A 19,784-nucleotide genomic window follows, 5' to 3' on the forward strand; every position below is an offset into this window, starting at 1 on the left:
CTTTACTAAGACAGCACTTCTTCCTTAGAGACACCAGAGCTGTGTCTTCAGGACCAAACTGGGCTGCTGCAATGTTTACAACACTGTCTGCATCCTGCACTGACCATATTGACAGCAGCATCAAGAGTTAGCTGTTCAATGTGGATCCCAAGTGGTGAACACCGCTGATCGTCTATTGATGACCTAGCTTGAGAGTAGGTCATCAATATAAAAAATGCTCCATCTCCGATAACCTCTTTAACTTCCTGAAGCACAATGTTATGTGCATTTGTTTGTCATCCGTATCATTGGGGGACACAGCAAAGACTATGGGGTATGGCTGGTGCCACCAGGAGGCGGACACTAAGGAAAAACGTGTTTGTTCCTCCTAACAGCTGTACACCTCCTGCCACCACTAGGCTAACACAGTTTTAGCATTGTGTCCATAGGAAGCAGACCTCTTGTTCTTTGCTGTTTGGAGCGGGAATATAAGCTGATACAGTAGTTATAGTAGGCCACACCTTGCTCAGATTGCGTGCAGCTACCATGGCCGACCCCAGAGGAGAGGCTCTAAAACTGGGGCTGGCCATTGGCACCCTTTTTGCTTACTCCTGCTGTAATACTAAATTTCTGTGTGGTCAGCCAGAGCCCTTCTGCACAAACTGCCTGTCACTGAGACCCGGTAGTAACCAATCCTTAAAAGGATTCTACCGCTCAGGTACCATACCGGTATAGCCGCAGTCCCTGACTTTGGCAGTGTCAGACATAATGAAGGCTTCCAGGTCCATTGTGCAAATGTTAGGTAGGTTGGCCATTTAAGGCCTACCTTACATGACTGAGGTTAAGGATGCATCCTTGGCAGAACAGGAAAGAGTCAGATTCCCCATGACTTAAACTCTCTTGCATTCATTGAACTCTTATGCTTCATTGATGCCCCTGTAGTCGCGTTCTGAGGACCCCTCTAAGGACAATTCCCCTTACGAAGGTGAAGTTTATAAATCTGACTCATCCTTCGACGAGTCTCATTGCGGTTTTGAAGAAACTGCTTCTAATCAAGGCTTCGGGGGCCTCTCTGTCTAGAGGTTTTTTGGGGGGGGGGGTTCGAAGCAGCTAAGGTATTTACACGCATCCTTTCCCATAACATGTGGAATTTGCTGACGTACTCGCCAAAGAGTGGAACATACCTGACAAACATTTTTCTAAGCCTAAACACTTTGACTTCATGTATCACTTACCAGAAAATTTGCTTAAGAAATGGTTATCTGCCCCTTTGGTGGACCCGCCAGTCTCTCGTCAAGTGAAATGTACCATACTGCCAATGGCCATCGCTACTTCTTTCCAGGACCAGCACAATTGAAGGCTGGAATCCTTCATTAAGTTCTCGTTTAAAGCTGCAGGGTCAGCCCTTGTTCCGTTTCTGCTTTCTCCTGGGTTAGCAGAACTTCGTCGGAATGGGCAAGATAACTACACTGTGGCATCCTTCCAAAGGCTCTTTCCAAAGACTTGGCAGAGATAGCTCAGCAACTGTCCCAAGCCGGGAAGTACATCTGCAAAGCCTCCTTTCTATGCCCAACCTTTTTCAGTGATTTGCAATCCTTTTGGACCACTTCCAGTTTGGCCCTACTGTTTGGGTTGGCCACTGCTCCCTTGCTCTTTACAAAGGTCCTTGCATCCTTGGTAGCGCTCCTTCATTCCCAGGGAATAGTGAGCTTACCCCTATCTGGATGAGATCCTGATCAACTATGAGACCAACATCCAGAGTCTCTGCATTGTCTTAGACACCTTAATTCACTTTGGCTTGATTATTAATTGCCCCGAGTCCATTCTTTTCCCCTCTCGTCAGCTGACCTTTCTGGGCCTATCCTTCAACAACATTCAGGCCAGAGTACGGTTACCAGCAGACATACTTGATACTCTTCCACAGTACATCTGCTCTCTTCAGATAACCAAACTACTGTGAATAGGGTCTGCTGGTCTCCTCCAAGGCAATTCCATACAGCCAATTCCACAGCTGGTCCCTTTAACAGACCATTCTCTCTCGGTTGGACAGATCGCAGGATTCGCTAGATCAATGCATCCTTCTACTTCCGCTGGTGGCTAACCTCCCCCGACTTAATATGGGGTCAGTCATTCCTCCCTTTCCAGTGGAAGCTGGTGACCATGGATGCCAGCAATCGGGGCTGGGGAGGCATCTTCGGCACCTTGATACCTCAGGATCGGTGGTCAGGCTTGATGTCCTCTCACCTGATCAACATTCTGGAAATTAAGGACAACCACTTTTCCCTCAACTACATGACCCAGATCCTGGGTTCGCTTACATAAATAATTAAGGCAGCACCTGAAGCACTGCAGCCATATTGGAGACTTCCAAGATCCTAGAGTGGATAAAATCACATGTGCCAACACTCTCAGCAGTCCACATCTCAGGAGTGGATAATTGAATTATAGACCTCCTCAGCTGGAAGTGGTTAGTGCTGGGGGAGTGGTCTCTACATCATGATGTGTTCAAGGACATCTGCGCCAGGTAGGACACTCTAGACATGGGCATCCAGTTTCAACCACCAGCTTCCAGCATTCGTATCTCAATCTTAAGATTCCCAAGTCTTGGGTGCGGATGTGCTGGAGATACTCTGGCACCATTTCGCGTTCCCTTACGTCTTCCTGCTGACTGCATTGGTTCCCTGGCTGCTCAAGTAGGTCACATTGGAAGGTCTTCCATTAATCCTCTTCATGTCGGACTGGCTGCGCCGAGCATGGTACGTTGGCCTTGTCACCATCTTCGCCTCTGCAGCTCAGATGTTATCTTCTTTTACAGGGCCCAGTCCACCACCCGAATTTAGCTCCTCTGCATTTGATTTCATGGATTTTGAGACCACTGCCCTAGTGGCTCATGGGTTTGCAGACCTCCTCATTTGTAATATGATCAAGGCCAAAAAAACCTCCTTGTCCCATAGTCCCGTATCCATTACAGGGTTTTGGCTGGTGTGAGTGTGATCATCTGCAGGCTATGGATTTTTGCTTAGCCTACATCCTCTCCTTCCTTCGAGATGGTTTAGATTTGGGGCTAAGCCTCAGCTACTTAAAGTGCCAGGTTTCTGCTCTCTCAATCCTCTCTCAATATCCACTGACATCAAGGGGTGGCTCACTCTGTTCCCCATTACCATCATTCGCTTACCCCATGGGACTTGAATTTAGTTCTAAATGCATTATAATCGGCGCTCTTTGAGCCGGTGTGTGACATCTTGCACCTTCCATCCAGCCTTCTTGCTACTTTAGGCACATATCTGAGCTGGCTGTCTCTTGCAGCTTTCCTTTTCTGACGTTTCTCCCAGAGGAGGCAGTGCTTCTTCCAGTTCGTTCCTACTCATGGTGGTATCGTCTTTCCACCTCAATGAGCAAATTGTCCTGCCTTCTTTTTGTCCAACACAGGATGAATCGGGAAAAGGTTATATCATGGCTATAGAGCTTCTACTGCTTGTGTACAAACTGTTTTAACTTGGTGGCTGTAGGAGGAGCCAACACTCTTTTACCTTAGTGTCCTCCATGTAGTCGCAGCAGCTATAACTATGGTCTTTGCTGTGTTCGCCAATGAACGAAACGAGAAAAATATTTTACGATGATTAACAACATTCTTGTTCTTGTGGTCTTTTTCAGGAATAGGTCAGGAACATTACTTGCATCGTATCCAGGCTGCACACTGTCGGGCATGTGAGGTTCTCATCCCAGATGTCCCGGAACTGTTGACGGCGCATATAACATCACTCACCCATAAAGAGAATTGCAAGGTAAAGACCAGCTAGAATACAGAGGTATATTCACACGTGTTAGGGTTGTCACAGACGTTTCTGCGGCTGAACATTGGTTCCGTGTGTCTGAATGGTGCTGTTTCTGTAACTTGTGCCCATAGTTCAGCAAGCTCAATTCAGATGGATAGTGCTGGTCTAGAAATATGTGCAATAATTTTGCCTCGTGTGAAAACATTGGCACCTCTTTGGCTGTCGTTAAAGCGGAAACTGAAATCTACACTTGCTACAAGTTAGCATAGATTTGTGCAGATTTCTGACACAAGTTATAGTTAGGCCGATTCCACACAAGCGTATTTATGGATCCTTGATACGGTTGAGTGTTCCAGCCTGACCGCAGGCTTATTTACCAGAACTTGGAGCATCATAAGATCTAGGAGTCTCTGACTTTTGGTCTGTACACCCAGGGTCCGTGCAGAAAACTCACCATTATTACTGGTGCATAAATACACCTGTAATCTGTTCCTGTGAAACTGGCCTAAATCTGTTGAGCTGTGAGACCCCGCCCCTTTTCCCAATAAGGGGCAAGAGAGTTTCGCAAATCCCCCTCTTATATTTGTACTTACTCACATCTAGTCTCCGGTGTTAGTAGGCATCTATGCATGTGATTGCTTCAGGGTTAGTGATTAGGCAAGGGGTCCTGTGAGTGCTGAATAACACTGCTGCAGTCACTAGATTATTTGGACCGGTGACATTGAATTTAAGGGACTGTTGGAAAGATAAATGACTTTTTTCTTTATTTTACATCTTTTATCTGCCCCTTTTAATTTATTTAAATCTCTCTGACAACTCCTTTTAAATGTAAAATGCAGTTGAGAAGGACTAAGCACCATGTGCAGTGGGGCTGGACTGTCTTTAGACCCTTTTATTTTGTTACGTTGTGGCCTTGTGCGAATTAAAAAAGAGAAATCTAATTTCCCCCCATCAATTTGCACGCAATACCCCATAATGGCATAAAACAGGATCTTTAGAAATCTATGAAAATTGCCCACAATGCATATCAGAGCGAAAACAAGACATGAGGAAGAAAGAAGGTCCTGCAGAGCTCAGAGACAGGATTATGGAGGCACAGATCTGAAGAAGGCTTCAAAATATTTCTGCTGCACTGAAAGTTTTCAAGAGCCCAGCAGCCTCTATAATTCGTAATGGAAGAAGTTTGGAACAACCAGGACTGTTCCAAGAGCTGCCGGCCCACCAAACTAAGTAATTAGGGTTGAAGGACTTTCATAAGAGAGGTGACCAAGAACCCACTGGTCACTATGAGGTCCAAAGATCCTGTGTGCAGAAGGAAGAAACCACCATCACTGCAGCCTCCACTAATCTGGGCTTTTTGGCAGAGTGGTCATAAAGAAGCCTCTCCTCCGTAAGAGATGCATGAAAGCCACTTGGCGTTTGCCAAAAAACACTTTAGAAGACTCTCAGACTGTAAAAAACAAGATTCTCTGGTCTGATAAAACAAAGATTGAACTTTTTGGCCTCATTTGTAAGCGATACGTATGAAGAAAACCACGCATTGGTCTCCACCTGCTCATTACTATAACTAATGAAGCCTGGTGGTGGCAGCATCATGCTGTGGGGGTGTTATTAGCGTCTGGGACAGGGAGACTGGTCAGGGTTCACGGAAAGCTGAATAGAGCAAACTATAGAAATGATCTGAATTAAAACCTGATAGATCGCACAAGGGACTTCAGACTTGGCAGAAGATTTACCTTCCAGTAAGGCGGGGACCCTAAGCACACAGCCAAGACAACACAAGAGGGGTTTAGGGACAACTCTTAGAATGTCCTTGAGTGGCCCAGCCAGAGCCCTGACATGTACCCAATCAAACGTCTCTGCAGAGACCTGAAAATGGCTGTCCGCAGATGGCCCCCATCCAACCTGACAGAGCTTAAGAGGATCTGCAGAGAAGAATGGCAGAAAATCCCCCATATCCAGGTGGGCAAAGCTTGTGGCATCATATCTTACAGGCTGTACAGGAACTTTTTAAACAGTGATTCTTCTGGTATGGAGTTATAAAGAGCCATGGGAAAATAAGTTTATTAAACAGATGTAGGTGATAATTCTTGCGCTGTGCTCGGTTTAGTGTGGTAAAAACAAATACATACAGATTCACTTTTAACTTTAACCCTTCTGTGACATCCAATACACATGTATATTGGCTATTGGAGCCTCGTGTGTGGTGCAGAGGCTCCAATAGCTCCCTAATCACTTTGACTCCTCTGTGACATCCAATACACATGCTTATTGCAGAAATGCAGCTCTAAGCTCTTGCTCATGACCTGAAGGTTGTGGGTTCAATCCCCACGTGGTTCAGATAGCCGGCTCAAGGTTGACTCAGCCTTCCATTCTTCCGAGGTCAATAAAATGAGTACCCAGCTGGGAAAGGCATTGGCAAATCACCCTGCAAAAACAGTCTGCTAAGAAATGCATGCTCCTCTGGGTAATTTATGCAAATAAGGAAGATGGAATAATAACTCTGCAGCGCCACCTATTAGCATCAGCTAATTTGTAACTGCAAGAAAAAAATAGCTGCCCCACTTGTGATTTGTACGAAAGATAAGTGGTGATTAGTTTTTTGTGGTGTGAGGGTGTGTCTAGCACCAATATTTATCAAAGACTTTAGTAGGGAGAAAGTGTTTTGATGCAAAGAAATATGAATGGATAGAGAAGTTTAAGGAATGTCGCACAAGTGTCATCCATGGCGAAGGAGTTGGAACATAAAGGATCAATCAAAAGTGCTCATTAGACATCCTGACTGAAGAGCTGAAGCCTCAAGTTTGAACAAAATGCAGAGCACTGCTGCTATCCAAGGGTGTTGTGGTGTTGCTTGAGAATGCACGTCTGTCTGCACACCGCTGCCCATACCGTTAATGCTCTCTGAAAACTTTGTATTGCGGTGTTAAAGCATCCCCCCTATAGTCCTGATCTTGCCCCATCAGACAGTTTGGTACCCTGAAAGAAGCCCTAAGAGGACAAAGTTTCAGGTCTGCAGAGGTGAAGACAGCGGTGCATTCGTGGCTCTCAGCTCAGCCTGAAACATTTTTAATGAAGGAATACGAAAACTTGTGTAGATGATGTAGAAAAATAATGTATTTGTCTTTTCTAAAAGTTGATTAAAATAAACTTTACAGCCAGTGCCGAATAATTTTTAGTTTCAATCAATGTTTATTAAATGTTTTCGATTAGTACAGAGCAGCACTACACAATATTGATCTGCCAGTATTTTTCAGTCAAAACGTGACAACATCGCATCTCTGCAAAATATTATTATGGCTGTAGCAGAATATACTGAATTTCCATTAAAAAAAACCTACGAATAATGTTTAACTCTCCCATCATATTAAAGCATATTGTATAAGCAACCAAACAGCCGCTAGTTCAAGTCCAATATGGAGACTAAAAAGTAAAATTCTAAACATTTTTTTAAGTTTTTGTTTTTGGTCAACTCCCTCCCCCCCCCCCCCCTCCCCCTCCCCTTTCATTTTCCCCACAGGAAAAAAGGAATAAAAAGTGATCAAAAAGTCATATGAACCCCAAAATGGTACCAATAAAAATTATAGTTGTGTCGCAAAAAAACATGCTCTCACAACTCTATTGCCATAAAAAATGTTTGGGAATTTTCTTTAAGAAATGTTAAATGTAATTTTTTAAAAGTACGAAGTACAACTAAACTCTTATGAACTTGGTATCACGGTAAGGGCGGGTTCACATCTGTGCAGGAATTCCACTTTCCTGCTCTGTTCGGGAAGAGGAAGTGGAAATCCCCGCAGCCGAACGGCTCAGTTTCTGGACGCAACTGAACAGTGCTGAGCGGACCCCATTGACTATAATGGGGTCCGCCTGCTTTCCGCCCAGCTGGCCATTTTTTGGATGGAAGAAAAAAATTCTGCATGCAGTGTTTTTTTTTTTCCGGTATTTTCAGACGGATGTGCAATGCAACCTCCAACCGGAGGTTCCAACCCAGATGTGAAACCAGCATAATTGTGCTGACCCAAAGAAGAGTTATATCATTCTTTTAAGTGGGGAGGAACAAACAAATTTTAAGAAAAACCTGATTCTCTAAGGGGTTAATCGAGCATCTTGGAGTATTTTGTGTAGATGTTTTGTTTTTCCTTTGTTACCTCCTAGGGGGTCATGTTGTGCCGGAGGTTTTACTTAGAGACAGGCATAGAATCCCGCTCCCAGCACTAACTGTGACTGACTTTCTTACTTGATTCCTAAATGTTGTGCCTTTTATGTCTCTCCACCAGACTACATTCAGGACCATAAAGATCAACAGCTATGCAGTAGCTAAAGAACTTTTCCTGGATGAAAAAATTTTGCAAATGTTGAAAAAATACAGCCTGGTGAGTGACGGACTTGTCCAGATGGAGTTGCTGCTGTATACAGTCCTGGAGTTCATGTCAGACTGGGGTGCATAGGGCTTACCAGTAGAATTGACAATGGGGTTCACACTACATCTACTGCTAATATTACTTGCTCATTTTTAGATCTTCAGGCCTTCAGTATATTTAATTCCAGCATTCCAAGGGAAATACCTTTTCTTTTTTTGCATTGATGTAGCCACTGTTTTATTTGAAAAAAGGGATTGTTTTGGGATTTTTTATTTCAGTCCCGGAAGTGCTGAGTGGTTGTAAAAATGTTATAATTTTGAGGGTACTGTATTTAATATTTTTATTTGTTTGTTTGTCCTAGAAGCCTCCGGGGTATTTTTTGCCCCCTCCATCATGAATACCTTTCAATTTTTGAACCATAAAGAGGGACAACTTTTAGCATCGTGGCAATGTTTTCCTCATTAGGTCATGCCCTTTTTACACCGTGTCCTTTGTGTCCTCTCACAATAATAGTGCCTGCTAGTAACCATCTTTCAGTAACCGTGCTTCTCACTGACCCAATTACAGTGATAGTATACCTCTAAATAATAGTAGATACCAGTTCTACACACTGATAGTGATTACAGTGCAGTTACTGCCAGTGATCACTGGTGATGTTTCCTCTGTTTGGTGATGTCCGTTTTTGTTTTTCTTCTCTCTAGTCCCAGACCACCATGAAGACTTCTTCCATCCACTAGTGATCTCTGCACACTCTCCCCATTCTGTCACTACACCTAATGACTTTCTCGGTAACCACCCAGAAAGTAATGGTGACCTCTCCCCTTTATAATAGCCCCACCTCTCACTGCTGAGCCCGCACTTCCACCACCAGGCCTTGGCAACATTAATTCCTTTTATAAGCAGTAAACCCATCATCATCACACTTACAGGGCTACCTAATAGTGTTCTCCATACACATCATAGCTTGACTATTTTCTCCAGATGCTGCTTTCATTACTGTACATCTGGAGCCAGGGGAAGGAGTCGAGCTATTCCGCATGGGCACACAATTGGGCCGTCCTATGAGTATGAAAACTGTGTCCTGCAGATGAAAGGAGTTAGTGGAGTAGGGGCCTGGTGGTTGGGCAGGACATATGGCTTGTTCTCCTGAGACATCCCCCCTAAATCCAGGAGGATTGGGAGTCCTGCCTGTGTTTGGAACCAAGTCTTTACAGCCTGAAATAAGTCAGGAAATGCTGGGAGGTATAGTTCCATAAAATGGCGTACTACAGAGCACTCAGTGAGCTACCTGTAATCCATGATTTGCAGACCTGATAGGTCCTAATAAGTAAGAAAATTTCCCAGTAATACGAAGTAAGCTGCAGATTTCAATGAATAACTGGGTCATAGCTGGAAACTTACAGGCCTTGTATTGTCTTTCCAGAAAGAGAAACCCGTTAAGGAAATAGTAGCCTGTTTATCGCAAGTAAACAGCACAGAAGACATCCTTGTCTCTGAGAAAGATGATGATGATAGTAGTGATGAATATGCCATTGCTGATCCAGAGGTTCCTGCTAACCATAATGTAGACTCCATTTCTGAGGCCAAGGCTGATCGAGAGGTTTCTGGTAACCATAATGAAGAATCCATTTATGAGGCCAAGGCTGATCCAGAGGTTCCTGGTAACCATAATGAAGACTCCATTTCTGAGGCCAAGGCTGATCCAGAGGTTCCTGGTAACCATAATGAAGATGCCATTCCTGATGCCAAGGCTCATCCAGAGGCTCCTGCTACCCATAAAGAACACGCCATTGCTGATGCCAAGGCTCATCCAGAGGTTCCTGGTAATCGTAATGAAGACGTCATTGGGGTTGAGAAGGTTGATGCAAAGGTTCCTATTATACATAAACAAAGTCCTGCTCGTGAGAACAAAGGTAATAAGGTGCTTTTTGCCTAATTAACCAGAGATTTGCTCCAATAGACGAGGGCCAATTCATGAGATCGGCTCTTGTCTACCTAGACTTGATACAGAATGATTCAAACTTTTTGTGGGATGAAGAGTTGTTCATGTGCTCATTCATCCCCCCATAGAGAATCATTACTGTCAGCGGTACATTCTCCAGTCACACAGGAAGATGTGCAGCCAACAACGATAATTAAAATTTTTCAGCTGCACAAAAGATACAGTCAGCCAACAAAGGTTTGGTTGTCTGATCAAGCGCAGCTTCACATGGGCCAATAATAATGCAAACCAAGCATTCCTATGAACCTTCATGCCTAATTGTTGGTTAATGTTAGAGGGCCTTAAAGGGGTTTTGTCATAAAAAAAAATAAATCTGTATTCACCTATTTCTTCCCTGTCAGTCTCCTTACCACATCTTCCCTGGGGTCACCTCACTGTGTCGGCCAGCTTGTTATGAAGGCTGCATTTCTCGCATTCTCTTCTGGCCGGTCAGTGAAGGTCAGGTCCCTGTGCTGTAGCGTTCACTGGCTAGGAAGGAATTCTGATCCACTGCCAAGACAGCTCGCATGAGCAGTCTCTGCAATAGCTCGGCACTCACCCTGCTGGACTGCGAACTGTGACATACGTTGTCTGGCAGGAAGAAGACTGCCTGTAAATGTACTTAAGGGGAGGAATCTGCCAGCTGGAGGTGAAGTGACCCCCCCCCCCGACCCCCCCCCCCCTCCTCCCCACTTAACCCCTGGACTGCAGGAGACAGGAGAAGATCAGTGAGGTGAAGATCTGGTAAGTAGACTGATGGGGGAGAAATAGGTAATTATAGATTTTATTTTATTTATTTATTTATTTTTTTTAAAGACAGAACCCCTTTAAGGGGTTATCCGAAGACCAGTGATCACATGGCCCTGGTGTTAGTGACATCATTGCTGACTCCCTGCACTTGGAAGTGAAGACCGGTGGTGACCAGGAGCTGCAGGAAGGGAGCGTATGACTTTTGGAAGGTTTGAACAGTACGGCCACCTGCACACGGGCAGATTTGCATTGTGGAGTCCGCAGTGGGCATCTGCCTCCGGACTCCGCAGCAAATACTGCCCCATAGCATGCTATGGAAATACTGGATTTCATCTCCACAAGCAGAAATCGATTGATGTTCCCCTCACAGAGGAGAAATTGCGCAATGCTACGATTCTGTGCGAGCTATGCACAGACTGCTTCCATTGAAATCAATGGAAGCTATCCGTCCCACAGCACTTCCGCAGTGAGCACTGCAGTAGTGTCGCGGGATCCGCGTCACCGTCTAGCGCTGGCACCTACTGCACAAGCGCGACAGAGTGCCAGCCGGCACATCCACAGCGCAAAAAGAAGACACTGGAGAAGTACACAGGGGTCACCGGCCAGGCACCGGGTCGAACTCCGCAGCGGGAATCCCGCATGCGGGGTCCAACCCACCCATGTGCAGGCGGCCTATGTTGAGCAGCTGTAAAAATAAATTCATTGACCCTACATAACTTTAAGGAAATCCCATCCAGGGTGCCAGGAAGGATACACAGCCGGAGAAACAGCAGGGGAGGCAATGGTTGGCATTTTGGCAGTTCCATGGTCATGACAGAAGAAGGCAGGATGGGAGTGGCAAAAGATCCAGAACCAGGATGATCCAATGTGATCATGAAGTCTGAAGGGTGTTACCAGTGGTTCCTAATGAGCCCTTGCAGAAGGGAAAGTGCCCCTAAATTGGTCTCCATTCACAGAACGAATATTGCTTGTGTGTGGAAGTACAGGAGTGATAGTCTGTGGGATGGTTGTCTGATACTTATGTGCCCGACAGTTGTCTCATGTAAAGTTACCTCTGGACGGTCTAAGATGGATCAAGGGAAGATGATGGAGTTTGGGGCTATAGACAGCAAAGAAATATGTCTGGTGTATACAGCGGTGAGATATCAACACATACAGCCCAGTAATTATGGCTGGTCGTGGCTGGTGCATGTAGATGGATCACTGTTGATGAGATTCCAGTTTTTCTTGATAATGAGATGTAGCTGTGAAAATTGGGGATAAATGAGCTTGAATATGGCGCACATTCTTTTAGCGTAGGGCCACCACGGAAACATCTCGGTTGCACTTGACAAGGGATAATTACCTCATATGATCTAGACTCTATGCTTCTTTTAATACATCCCAGAATTGTGTTTGCCTTGTTTGCTGCTGCATCACACTGTTGACTCATGTTCAGTTTGCGATCTATTAGTATACCCAAGTCTTTTTCACATGTGCTGCTGCTTAGCCCAATTCTTCCCATTCTGTATGTGCTTTTTTTTCATTTTTCTTGCCCAGACGTAGAACTTTGTATTTCTCCTTGTTACATACCATTCTGTTAGTCAATGCTTACTTTGTATGGGAGCTGCCCAACTTTTCCCTAACAGATGATGTTGCATAAAGGAGGAACGGGACGTTGAATTGTAATGTCTGATGCTTTTTTTCTCTGGGAGATAAGCAGCACCAGAGCTGTGTGGCTGCGGCTTAACACCCTAAACACCAAAACTTCATGTGTATGGGGAAAACTGCTGTCATTCGTCTGGCAATTGTTGAAGTTCTTTGAGCACCTTAATACATGGATGTCCTGAGTCCACCATAGAGGAGGGTCCTGTCCGAATGCCCTAATAGGGTCTCGGTAATGAATCATACAGATGTATAAATGCAAGTAAGAGTGCTTTTACATAGGAATGACCATTGCTTTTACATAGGAATGACCATTACTAGTGAATGGAGGCAAACCAGGTCGGGGATCATTGTGGCCTGCCAACCTCTGTCTATGAACGACTGCCTGTTTACTGTGAATGAACGACTTCCTGTTTACACGGGCCGATCTGTCATTTAGTAGTTATGCATGCAGAAACTGAACAACAAACAAATTTATCGCTCAGTCTTGCGTGCGGTCAAAGTGGATGATAATCATTCAGATTCTCGCCGATAGCAGGAATTTGAATGATTTCTTGGTGTAAAAGGGCCCTAACAGTGTATGTATTTACTCACTATTTATTGCAATATCGTCTTTATCCTCTCTTTCTTATTTATCTCCTTTTCTTGTTGTTATTTGATTTTTTTTTTTTTAATATAGGTCATCCAGGTTCTATTGTTCCCTGTCCACCGATGAACATCCCTAAAAATATGCCAAGCAGCAGTATGGTGAACCCCCAACTGATTCCAAGAATTAAGATTACTCTTCCTAGTTTTCAAGCTTCTAACAGGTAGTCTACTACAACTGAGCTTTCTTTTCAATCTATCCACTTTTCTAGAAGTGGTTTTCTCTATGGACTCCCAATCGTGTCTCCTCATCCAAGTCCATTAATAAAGTTTAAATTGTTTGTGATGTGGGAGCAAGTCTTAGGCACGGTATTCTTTATCCCCCCAAAGTCTGCCATTCCTTTGATCTTAATACATATTTCCAACAGAAAAAATGCGAAGAACGCCAACATGTTCAAAAATGTACAAACTTTAGTATATTCTCACTAAAGTATAATTACAAAGGGAGAACGCAGAGTGACAATGACATCATTCCAGACTACATGTAGTACTGAAAATATCAGATCAAAAGAAGACCACAACTATTGTATGTACCGTCGGAATCCCAAAAAAGTGAAGTTGTGTATTGAAGAGCATTAAATGGAAAAAGGAATGCTTATAGGGGTATTCCCAATATAAAGAAGTCACCCCTCGCTGATTACGGAAATGGGGGTCCTGCAGCAAAGACTAGATGGAATAGCGCAGCTATCGTGCATGCCTGGTGATGCTCCATTCAGTTTCCGTAGGGCTGACGGAAATAGCCGAGCGCTTGTACTCGGCTCCTTACATCAGCTGCAGGGAAATGAAGCAGTTCCGCGCATGTGCGACTGCCCCTTTTTTTCAGTCTGACATCCCTGATAGTTGGTGCAGCAAGTCCGTAGTGATAAGAAGAGGATGACACAGAACCCCATTCTCAGGACTGGTGGGGGTTTCAGAGCTGAGCCCCCACTGGTAGTTTTGATCACCTATCTTGAGAATAACCCTTTTAACTCATGTGGAAAGATGTCGCAGATTGATGTCCTCCCAGATGCTTGTTTTGCCCCCTGTAGCCTTTGGGATTGCTGGCATATACTGTGAAGCCACTATTGAAATGCCACCTAGCCAAACTGCTGCATCTCTCCACACGTATTAATAATCAAGTGATTGATTGTCACATGATGCAGAACACAGAAGCGCGATTTTGACACACTCCGAGCCCATACACACCGTAATAATTCTGCACTCGGTGATCAAATTAACATACTGATATTTTCAGTAATGTATGTAGTGATTATACTACTTATGAGTTTGGAATGGTGTGATTGTCATTTTGTTTTCTGATCGCGGACAGGATACGGATCCCCAACACACATCAGGACTAGACAATCCCAGGGATATTCACATGTTCCACGTCTGATGTTGTGTACCCAATCCTGTGTAGTAAATGTCGTGTTGGTGGTCTTTATGTTGGAGAAACAGAACAAAAACTTAAAGCGAGGATGAGGTCTCATCGCCACACGATTAAGCAGAGAAAGACAGCATTACCTGTGGCTGAGCATTTCTCTAGTCACGGACAAAACATAGAAGATATGAAAGTTATGATACTAAAAGGCAATTTCAAGTCACAAAGCCATAGAAGAATTTTGGAATATAAATAGTAACTTTTGATACTTTTAATAGAGGGTTAAATTCTTCACGAGGATTTCTGCGTGAGTGGGAAGTATGAGACATCTATAGCACAGCTAAAACAGCTGGCCTGGTGACCCCCCCAACACTAATTCCGGCACCATAAAACCTTTTTAGTGCAAATTAATCACATCCATGTCTGTCCCTTGTCATAAGTATGTGTATATGCCTCTTCAGATCAATTCCATTATGCTTTGATGAAGGACCCTGTGAGGTCCAAAAGCTTGCATTAACATCATGTATTTTTGTTAGCCATTAAAAAGTATCATATCTACAAGATTACTTGGTTTCTCTTGCTGGGAACAATCACATTTTGTATAAGAAACTTTTACATTTTTGAGTATGTTGGCATTCCTTGCATATGTTGTATGCATTGGTAATATGTAGCTTGGTCCTGTCTATACATTTAATGGACAGTAGACCCTCAATATTTGTAGCTTTGATGCATGATGGGGGTCTTGTCTCTCTAAAATTTTGAATATATCTGATCTCAGTAAATGTATAATGTGTCATCAGCTCTTTCTCTCCAGGTTTCGAGTCCGAAATGACTTTGAGTTTGCTGAGGATTTTAACTTGGAAGACGCCCCTGAACGTCTCAAGGTACAGCCGGGAGTAACGGGACATGTTCAGACAATAGCATACTACAGTATGCTGTGCAGTTAAAAGGGTTTTTCTATGATCAACGTTTGCCACCTATTCTGCTGGAACCTCCACTGATCACCAGAATGGGAGTTGTATGTCTCCAATATGAATGCAGCAGCAGTCGAGGGTGCATACTACAAACTCTATAGACCTAACGAAGATAGTGGAGTACAGCCATAGGGGCCTCTAGTGGCTCAACTCCTTCTAGGAGATTTACAGTTGGTTCTAATGTAGAAAGTGAGTGACGGATGCAGTGCTTAAGAGACTGAAATTGGGGCTAGCCATGCAGTTTTCAGAGATTTCCTTTTTAGATTATGTCAATTTTGAAGTAGGCGGCTAGTTCTCCAGCACTGAGATCCGTCACATGGGCCTGTTCTTTGGGGATAACGAGGGAGTGGAAGGTGTTGAAGAGTTGTTTGGGGTTGTGGGATAGGGAAGAGACGAGGGAGGTGAAATAATTTTTTTTGTCGTGGTGGAGGGCGAGGTTATATGTTTTAAGCATGAACTTGAAGTGGAGAAAGTCTGCAGACAGCTTTTATTTTTCTCCCCAGCCATTCAGCGCACCTAGAGCACCGCTGGATGAAGCGCGTTTGGAACGTGACCCAGGGTTGCTGTGACTGTGGCGGACAGCATGGTTACGGGGGGGGGGGGGGGAAGGGGGGTGTCACTTCATCCAGGGCACGCCTGAGGGTGATGTGGTAGTGTTCAGCAGCCAGATTAGGGTAGGAGAGACGAGAAATAGGTGACAGGGGAGACTAAATGGTCTCAGGGAAATAATGGGTGCAGACAGTCTAGAGGTTCTTGGAGGTGTGATAGATAGGAGGGTCTGGGGAGGTGATACAAAGGAGGATAATGTAGACAAATAGCAAATGAAGTTCAATATTGATAAATGTAAGGTTATGCACATAGGCAGGAGAAACTGATGTCACCAATATACACTAAATGGGGTACTGCAAGGGAAAAGTGAGCTGGGGGTACTAGTGGATTGTAGACTTGACTGGAGCAATCAATGCCAGTCAGCTGCAAAAGCAAATAAACTCTTGGGGTGCTTTTAAAGAGGTATAGGGAAAGGTGGGGGACGGGGGGCATTATTCTTCTACTCTATATAAGGCACAAGTCAAGGCCCACATGGATTAATGTGTACATTTCTGGACACCAGTGCCCAGGTAAGATGTTGCAGTGTTTGACAGGGTTCAAAAAAGGGCAACTAAATTAATAAGTGGAATGGGAGGACTGGAATACCCAGAGAGGCTATCAAAATTGGGATTATTTACCCTGGAAAAAAGACGGCTAAGGGGCGATCAAATAACTATTTATAAATACATTAGGGGACGGAAGAAGGATCTCTCCCAGGATCTGTTTATACCCAGGACTGCAACGATAATAAGGGCATCTTCTACATCTAGAGGAGAGAAGGTTTCATCACCAACATTGAAGGGGGTTCTTTACTGTAAGAGCAGTGAGGCTGTGGAACTCTCTGCCTGAGGACGTGGTGATGGCAAAATCCATAGAGGAGTTTAAGAGGGGACTAGATGTCTTTCTATAGTGCTATAATATTACAGGTTATAGACATTAAATAACTGGCGGGGGTTGTTGATCCGGGTCTTGGAGTCCAGTAGGAACTTTTAAACGCTGATCCAGGGATTATTCTGACTGCCATTATGGAGTCGGGAAGAAATATTCCTCCCCCCCCCCCCCCCCCAATGGGCTAAATTGGCTTTTGCCTCAATGGTTTTTTTTGCCTTCCTCTGGATCAACATGGAGGGGGGGGGGAGAGAATCAGGCTGAACTATAATTAGATGGACATTGTCTTCTTTCAGCCTAACATACTGTGTTACTATGTTCTAAAAGGGGTTAATACACACCAGATCTCTCTTCTGTGTCATAGTAGTGAGGTTTTGTGAGTGGAGCACCAACCTCTGACATCCATCTGCTATAATAGAGCCCATAAACAACGATTATCTTCAAAGACAAACATGAGGATGAAGCCTAAGGCCGCCTGCAGACGAGCGGGTCGGATCCGGCGGCGAGGATTCTCGCCGCGGGACCTGACCCGAGCGCCTGCAGGAACGAGCGCATACTCACCCGCGCCCGGCGGTCAAGGCTCTTTCATGTGCACATGCGGAGCCGGCGGCGGGTGAGTGACGTTTCTGTGTGGGGCTCTGCGAGCCTCGCACAAAAATAGGACATGCCGCGGTTTGTTTGCCGCGCGAGATTTCGCGTGGCCAAACCGTGGCCGTCTGCATAGGAGTGCGTATTGTAATGCACTCCTATGCAGACTTTCAGTGGCGGAAATCCCGCGTCTGCAGGCGGCCTAAAGAGGGTGTGACATGTCTGCTGACCATATTTCTGTATCATTTTCCTTTCATCCTTTAGAAGATAGGATCGACAGATAAGAAACTACAGCAGGCTGCTGAACAGAAGAATAAAGGTACAATTGTTGGGGAGATTTATAAAAAAAATTGCAAAGGAAAATTGGAGAGAATTGCTCATAGCATGAAGTATCACAATATATTGTGACAATCAATCAGACAGTTGGTGAGTCAAGTTCCCTATGGAGACTAAAAAAAAAGAGAAGTAAAAATAATGTTGTTTTTTATAAAAGCATAAAAAATCATTAAATATTTAAAAAAACAAAAACTTTCCCAGGGAGGTAGGAAAATTATAGGAGAACGCATGCAATCCATTTATGGTCATCTGTAAAGGTGTGCACCTGGTGAATGCAGAGTAACATGGAAGGGAGGCACTGTTCCCTCGGCACAGTAGGCCTCCTAAACTACTGATCGAATCCACTTTGGAAGCCACAGACCACGTCTTGGTCCCTCAGGGATAATGAAAAGAGTCAGAACGCCTGAAAGAGGCCGTCTGGGAAAGGTAGATCTGTAAGGCACTTATTAGATCTGGTTTGTGGAGAGCGCATTTTCTGAGATGAGCTGTGGAGGGACAGAATGAAGGCAAGACAATGTCCTGATTGAGGTGAAATGCCAACACCACCTTAGGAAGGAGGGGACAGGACCACAGGGTCTGGTGTGTGGCTACTGAAGCCGCTGATGCGTGAGCTAAGAGTCTGTCCGTTTCCAAGGAGGCTTCGCAGATAAACTGATCTATGACCTGCAGAGTATTCCTCACGGTGAATATTGGTCTATGCACCACATTGGAGAGTTTAGGAGCTTCATCCATATTGGAATCAGAGGGGAACTTGGCCAGTTTACCTCATGAGTGACTATTTTCTCTGGAGGGAGGTTCCGAGTGCATTTCAGGAAGGGCTTGGTGAGAGGATAATGAAGGGGATCTAGATGATTGCCTTGAGTGAGAAGGCCTAGTTCTCTTTCGTCAGACACACTTTGGAACAGTTTACTGATAGAGTGGTCCAGCTTTTCTGGAATTGCGGAAGACGCCCTAGTAAGGTCCCAGACAGTCTGTGACAGGGAGTGTCCACATTCCGGTTCGGCAGTCTCTGGGGGCTGAACGGGAGGTGTGCCAGTAGTGTGTTTTTATAGCTGCCTGCCGGCCACATATAAGTTTAGTGTTTGCAGCAAGAGCGTGCATAGTATGTGACTCTAGCTGAACCCTGTCTGGAGTCTTCCACTCTGGAGTCGAATATGGTGCTAAAATAAAGCCGTGGGCAGTACTTAATAAAATAATACTGTATAGGTGTACTGCAAGTGGGTACTGCAGGAGGGGCAAATAGAGCAAGGGAACTATCCACCAAGCAGAGCTTACCAAGTTCGGAGTAGATCTGAGAAGCAACGGACCCAAGAATCCTTGTTGGATGGTCTGAAGCCTTCTATGAGAAGAGAAGTCCTGGAATCCATAGACTTCTAGACTGGTAGAGCTGGAAGGGACCTCCAGGGTCACCGGGTCCAACCCCCTGCTCAGTCCAGGATTCACTAAATGGTCCCAGATATATGTCCAGCCTTTGTTTGAACACTTCCATTGAAGGACGACTCCCCACCTCCCATGGTAACCTGTTCCACTCATTGATCACCCTCACTATCAGAAAGTTTTTTTCTAATATCTAATTTGTGTCCCCTCCCTTTCAGTTTCATCCCATTGCTTCTAGTCTTTTCTTGTGCAAATGAGAATAGGCCTGATCACTCTGCACTGTGACAACCCTTCAGATATTTGTAGACAGATATTTGGTCTCCTCTCAGCCTTTTTTGCAAGCTAAACATTCCCAGATCCTTTAACCGTTCCTCATAGGACATGATTTGCAGACCGCTTACCATCTTAGTAACCCTTCTCTGAACTTGCTCCAGTTTGTCTATGTCTTTTTTTAAAGTGGGGTGCCCAGAACTGGACACAGTATTCCAGATGAGGTCTGACTAACGAAGAGTAGAGGGGAATAATGGCCTCACGTGA

At 44.7% G+C, this 19,784-nt stretch overlaps 1 protein-coding gene across 4 annotated transcripts in view; it reads left to right on the forward strand.

Moving 5' to 3' along the window:
- Positions 1–19,784, forward strand: part of LOC136612715 (uncharacterized) — a 50,185-nt gene that overhangs the window by 9,927 nt on the left and 20,474 nt on the right. For all 4 annotated transcript variants that reach the window (XM_066593265.1, XM_066593263.1, XM_066593266.1 and 1 more), the window contains 6 exons: positions 3,634–3,764; positions 8,033–8,128; positions 9,540–10,029; positions 13,171–13,300; positions 15,311–15,380; positions 17,799–17,853. In XM_066593265.1, the coding sequence (XP_066449362.1) occupies positions 3,634–3,764; positions 8,033–8,128; positions 9,540–10,029; positions 13,171–13,300; positions 15,311–15,380; positions 17,799–17,853 (972 nt within the window). The remainder of the gene's footprint in view (positions 1–3,633; positions 3,765–8,032; positions 8,129–9,539; positions 10,030–13,170; positions 13,301–15,310; positions 15,381–17,798; positions 17,854–19,784) is intronic.

Source organism: Eleutherodactylus coqui, chromosome 2 (genome assembly GCF_035609145.1).
Source record: "Eleutherodactylus coqui strain aEleCoq1 chromosome 2, aEleCoq1.hap1, whole genome shotgun sequence".
Taxonomy (NCBI): domain Eukaryota; kingdom Metazoa; phylum Chordata; class Amphibia; order Anura; family Eleutherodactylidae; genus Eleutherodactylus; species Eleutherodactylus coqui.